Source organism: Alosa alosa, chromosome 21 (assembly GCF_017589495.1).
Source record: "Alosa alosa isolate M-15738 ecotype Scorff River chromosome 21, AALO_Geno_1.1, whole genome shotgun sequence".
Lineage (NCBI taxonomy): Eukaryota > Metazoa > Chordata > Actinopteri > Clupeiformes > Clupeidae > Alosa > Alosa alosa.
The window spans coordinates 15,262,316-15,268,757 of NC_063209.1; the positions used below are offsets into that span (position 1 = coordinate 15,262,316).

The following is a 6,442-nucleotide window of genomic DNA, read 5'->3' on the forward strand; positions in this document are numbered from 1 at the left end:
TGTAAGACGGTGCAGGCCACCCCTCCTGTTGGTCGTGCGGTGGTCTTGGAGTCCTCCAGCTCTTCCCAGGGTGCACCGGGCCTCAACGGCATCGCCCGGACAACCGTTGAGCTCCAGGGGTGTGCGTCCATGGCGACCAAGCCCCACGAAGAAGCCAATGAGATGGAACGACTCTTCCCAGGCACCTCCCACTTTGAAGGTCGCATGGACAGCACACACATGGTAAGAGAATGTGCGAGAGATAGAGGGAGGGAAAAAGAGAGAGAGAGAGACCGAGACCTAAGGAGAAAAGAGAGAGAGAGATAGAAAGATATGATAGAGAGAGAACAAGAGAACACAGAAAACTACACCCTCACACACACACATTATCCCATCTGTTGTCCCTCAAACACACACCCACACAAATCACCACTAGCCATTCCTTATCCCTGTCTTTCACCTAGCTAATCTGTCATTCCCCCTACTGTTCCACTCATGCTGAGCCCTGCATATACACACTTATACACACACACACACACATACACACTGACTGACACACACACACACACACACAAAGACACACAGCCCAGACCTGAAGCCTGGGGCCTGGAGCCTACTGTACAGAAGATCCCAGCTCATACACACACATGTGTACAGTATGTCCGCATGTGTGTGAGGAGCGGGGCTTATGTGAAGACTGGGGCTTGTTGGCGGTCATTCCAAGCTTAACCCCCTCTCTGAGTGTGAACGCTGGAGGGCAAACAGGATAGAGGGTTCGGACGACAGGAGATAAGTGCAGGGTGGTTCAAACAGTCAAAGTTCAGATACTTGCACTTCAAATCTTATACTTCAGTGTGACCCTTAAGGTATTAACTTGTACTGTGTGTGTCTCTGTGTGTGTGTGTGTGTTCGTCTTCGTCTGTCTCTCTATGTGTCTGTATGTGTGTGTGTGTGTGTGTCTTTTTGTGTGTGTGTCGGCCTTTTTCTGTGTGTGTGTGTGTGTGTGTGTGTGTTTGTGTGTGTGTGTCTTTTTGTGTGTGTGTCGGTCTATTTCTGTGTGTGTGTCTGTGTGTGTGTCTCTTTTTGTGTGTGTGTGGGTATATTTCTGTATGTGTGTGTGGCCAGATGGAGAGCTCCCTGGTGTCCTGCCCATTCAACGAGACACAGATTTCCTCTCTGCCCCTGGACGAGCTGAGCCTGGTGGAGGAGCGAGAGACGCAGTTCCACCAGCTTCCTTTGGAGGGCGCCAGTGAGCAGGACCGAAGGTGATGAGAAGAAACACAACATGAAGGCCAGGGCTGGAGCGTTGCCATAACGACCAGTTCACAGACTCCTCACCTACTCAGGTCAACCCCAATACGCCCCCCTCCTCAGTTTGGTTTAGTCACCTCTATTTTTATTTGAAAGTTACTTTTTTTTTTTTTTTTTTGTTTTAATTGTTTCCCTTGAGGGGGAAAAGATGGTGTTACCCTTGGAGATGTGGCCATTGTCTCGATTGTGGGTGTGGCCCTGCTCTGAACAGACAGGCTTAATCTCAGTAGCAGGTGGAGTGAAGAGTTTATTTTCTTTGTTTCGTTTTATTTCTATGTTCTCAAATGCCAACAGCACACGGAATAGCGTCCCCACTCCCCCATTTGGCTCCTCTGTTCAGTAGAACACTAGAGGACGTCCTCTCTATGGTGCCATTGATATCTGTTCATATTTCAGATGTTTGTACTGAACTCCAGCTGCCTACTCTTAGCCTACCAATGATTCCACAACCCCTCCACTGGAGAATATGGCCTTCTCCTGGGGACAGGACCTGACCCCCCCACACCCCCACCCCCAATCCAACCCCTCCCCCTCCCCTCGTCTCTCTCAGGATGCTCACTGATGATGATGATATCAAAAAAATGGGTTTTCTAGTAGATGTCCTGCTCAGCAAAAACAGGCATTAGTTTTTAGCTATGTGAAACTTAAGATTTTTTTGTTTTGTTTTGTTTTTGATTGTTGTTTTTTTGTTTGTTTAGTTTTGTAACAAATGCCTACCTCAACCGGAATGAATGTGTTTTTTGGGAAGCCTTTTTGGGATCTTCGTCTTCCCGAGTGTTCTGTCACGTGTCACGTGTCATGTTTGAGCGAAAATGTCTGAGAGAAATTCTCTATGAGGAAAAGAAGAAAATTAGAAAGACAACAGGTGCCATACTACCTCAGATGACTCCAACACTCTCTCTTACGGCTCACAAACCATGAAAAGAGAAAATATTTTAAAAAAGATGAAAAAAAAGTATCCAACATTTAGCACTTCTAAACGCCGAAGTTCATGTTCTACCTCAAAAGTTTAACAATGTTGATGTTGTTGTTGTCAATGTTGTCATAATTATTTTTTTTAATTTTAAAAAATCTTCTTTGTTCTGCGTCGTTCCCTCATTGTTTTGGTTGTGAGATCCTGGCTTCCCCCCTTTGGTTCCAATGTTCTGGCAGTGGACATAAATAGTACCTCATACACATCAGCAAATGATCGTGCTTGTTTTGAATCCTACTTGTAAACCATTCTTAGCTGACAAAGGGAGAAAAACAGTTTTGTGTTGTGTTCTAGTGGTTGTGTAGTATTCGAGTGGGACTTCTGACTTTTCCATGTGAGTAATCTTTCGATGTTGTTTTGAATATCCTGCTGCTGTTGCTGTTGCTTTTGGGGTTAGGTGCACTGCTCAGAACAACTTCAGACTGTGCTAATGACACACACACACACACACATACACACACACACACACACACACACACACACACACACACACACACACACATAGACATGCATCACTTCACATGTGGGAAGATGTCATTTTTTATGGACACACATCACTGAACACACACATCATGATCATGTGAGGAGATGCTGATGGTGCTATTAATGAAAACACACACACACACACACACACACTGAGAGGTCAATAATGCCTGGAGAGAAGGCCAATAGTCGATCTTCGTTGGATGAAGGCATAAATCATAGTTATTATTATTATTTTTATTATGCATGCGTGTGAGTCGTCAGGGAAACACCCCCTTTCATATCCTGCTGACTCCAGTGGCTAGATGTAGTAAAGAAGGCACAGGGATCAATAATTACTCCAGAATGAAGCACAAATGATCACAGTGTCTTCTTGGCCATACGTGTGTGTGTGTGTGTGTGTGTGTGTGTGTGTGTGTGTGTGTGTGTGAGTGAGTGTGTGAGTGAGAAAAAAGAGAAAGAGAGAGATGTAGTCTCACTCCTAATATTTCACCTTTTTCACCTTTTTCACCTTTGACCTCCCCACTCAAAACTTCATACAGGTGGAGGCTTGACCAGATCTGAGTAAAACCAGGCCCATATATAGGGCCCATACTTAGCAGCTTGCAGAGCAGAGTTAGCAGCTAAACCAGAACCCAACCATGACCCAACCCGCGTCTAGACTAGAGCATAGACCCATTTCGAAGGTCAGAGCCCGTTTACCAGTATTAACTCAGAGTGCGAGGCGTTTCACAGGAAGTGTAACTGAAATTAAGTTATTTATCTATTTTGTAACTTCTGAATGAAAAATGTAAATGTAACAAGCGTGAGCAGCCGCCTCCCAGACCCCTACATCATATTTGCATGTATTCTGTTCCCATGGTTACTGCAGTAGGGGGCATGTCCAGTGTGTCGTTGTCCGGATGTCCAGTGGGCCTCTGCTGCTCTGTAGGCTGATGAAGAGTCCAGAGCTCATGATGGGTGTTCACTCAGGCAGTGTAGTTAGGGTCACTCGCTCTACCAAATATCCAAGACCCTACAGTCTTTATTCCTTATACACAACACCGCACATAAACACACACACACACACACACACACACACACACACTGTCTCTCTCTTTAATGTATCTCTTTGGAACTCACAAGGTCGCTATATTCAACTCCTGTGGATGTGAATGTAGCCTGGTCTCTTCTAGCGATCTAATTGTTCTGTCCATAAGTTGTGTCCAGTGAAAATGACCCCTCCTCAGCCAGTAAGGGGGGGCATGAACCCCCCCCGACACCACCTCCGTAGACTCCCCACTATTCAGCTCTGTGCAGCTCTGTGCATGGTCACTGACCTTCTCTGTGTGTGTTAATAAATATCCACTGTAGTCCTTTCTCTTGAGACCTTTGGTGCTGCCTGTTGCATCTCCAGGAAATGCTGTTGATGTTGAAGCAGTTGCTTAAAGTAATATATTTACCTCTGTTTTTTTGTTTGTTTTGTTTTGTTTTGTTTTTTGCTTTATTTGATTATTTGTTTTGGGAGGGGACACATGTTACACGTAACACTGAAACAAAAATGGCACGTGATTTCTCAGGACATTCCAAGGGGACTTTGAGCGTGAAACTTTGCCATCCTGACTCCAATGTAATGGATGTTTTTTTTATATATATGAATATATAGCTATATATTCAGCTTAGTTTTTATCGTATTATGTAGTCCGAGTCAATGTTCTTATCCACTGTGCTGCTTTTAACATTGAAGACAAATGTTGGACCCTGCAGTACAAACTGTTTTTTTTTTCTGTCTTTTATTTTTATTTTCAAACATTCTCAAATGTTTGTTTTGTTATGCAGTCAATTGGTGTTTCTGTTTTCTTTTTAAACAATGTCCATGTCCAGTATGTTATTATTATGGGATGTAGGGGTGTCAGCTAGCTGAAGGACATCATGACGCTCGACTACGTATTGCCTATGTGTATTTATGAAGTGCTACCAATATGATGATGTGTAATATTCGTGATGGTCTTAAATGGGGTGGATAGACTGTAACTTGTGTTTCGTAAGCCTGACACTCCATTTCGCAGGCTCTTTTCGTAGACCTGACACTCCATAGAAAGAGACAGAGCGAGAGAGAGAGAGCGAGAGAGAGAGAAACAGAGGGATCAATGGAGAGATAGAATGAGAGTAACTCCTGCCATAGGAACTTGCCCATGGCCTCACTTCAGCTGTAACATTTTTCAGATGTTTTTCTAGTTACCCAAAATGCCTGGGGATGGAATTGGCAGAGCAGCATCCTCCACCAGATCTGTCCATTGGCTTCTGAATGGTTATTTACGAACACACCACTGGCTATTTGCTCACACCAAGAACGAAAACGGCAAAAAAGTATCGCTTTAGCTACTATGAATGACATCCACACTATAACGATAACGACCAAAAGAACGATATCGTCGGGGATCACTTTTGCTTTTTAGGCTACCCGTCCACTGAGTTTGCCTCAAAGGTCGAAATGAGTGTGGGGGAGGCACACTTTCCTCAGGGACATTTTAACTGGCTGAGAAGTCAGACAGACAGAAAGGGCCACCTATCCCTTACTCCGTATATCCCTGGGCATTTCCCAAAACAACCACCATTGTTAAATGATAGAGAGAGTATAATTCTTATCACTTTTTCTCTCTCTCCTAGTTAATACATTGTCTCGATAACACCATCGGGAAACACACCTGCTCTTCTGAGCCTGCTTCTGCTGTCCTTTGTCATTGGTTCTCTGTTTCTCTTCTTTTTCTTTGGTTCTCTGCTTCTCTTCTTTCTCATTGGTTCTCTGCTTCTGCTGTCCTTTCTCATTGGTTATCTGCTTCTCTTCTTTTTCATTGGTCCTCTGTTTCTCCTCTTTCTCACTGGTTCTCTGTTTCTCCTCTTTCTCATTGGTTCTCTGTTTCTCCTCTTTCTCATTGGTTCTCTGCTTCTCCTCTTTCTTAGCCTCATCAGCTAAACCAACAGCAGCGGAGGGGGCTGGAGGGCCTCTTTCACACACTCACACAGACTCATACACACACAAACACACCCTCACTCTCACACACACACACACACACATCGGGCCAGCCTGCCGTAATCCCACACATTGAAGAGGCTGCTGCCTTCATCATTCACTGGCTAAAGGGCCGGAGCCACAGAAGCCTGCATGGGGCTACACAAATGCCTTTAAAATAGGGTGTTTGTTCTCCAGCCATCTATGGGGCCCTCTTCTCTCTCTCACACACACACACACAATCAGTGAGGGATATCTCAGTAAAGAAAGGGTTGTTTGTCAGTATAATAACCATAACCCCCCCCACCCACCCACACACACACACACACGTTGCCCCCCTTTCTTTTCATGGTATTAGCAGGCGAGCGTTGGCATACAGCACCGTCGCCAGCTCTATGGCAACCTGCAGCTATTCTGCGAGCACGGACCGGAGATCAAACTGTGAATCTGTAAAACAAACATCTCCATTCTCCGCCGGACAATGTCCGCGCGTCTCAGGCCCCGTACGCCTCCCCTCCTGACGGAGGATTAAGGACGCAACCGTTTCTTCTGGCCTTTCTTCCACGCTCGTGCTCCCTCACTCCCTTTTGTCGTTCACACTCAATCGTCCCTTTCTCCGACGCCCCAGGTGATGAGCTTCTGTGAGAAAGTGAAGCCAAACAGTCCATCATGCCTCCTTAAGTCATCCCCGTGTGTGTGTGTGT

The 6,442-nt window shown here is 45.3% G+C and overlaps 1 protein-coding gene across 1 annotated transcript in view; it reads left to right on the forward strand.

Annotated features, from left to right (window-relative positions):
• igdcc3 (immunoglobulin superfamily, DCC subclass, member 3) overlaps positions 1–6,016 on the forward strand; it is a 41,222-nt gene extending 35,206 nt beyond the window's left edge. The window contains exons 11-12 of the mRNA XM_048232176.1: positions 1–222; positions 1,105–6,016. The exon at positions 1–222 is cut by the window's left edge and continues 10 nt beyond it. Coding sequence (XP_048088133.1) covers positions 1–222; positions 1,105–1,248 — 366 coding nt within the window. The 3' untranslated portion in view covers positions 1,249–6,016. The remainder of the gene's footprint in view (positions 223–1,104) is intronic.
• The last annotated feature ends 426 nt before the right edge of the window (positions 6,017–6,442 follow it).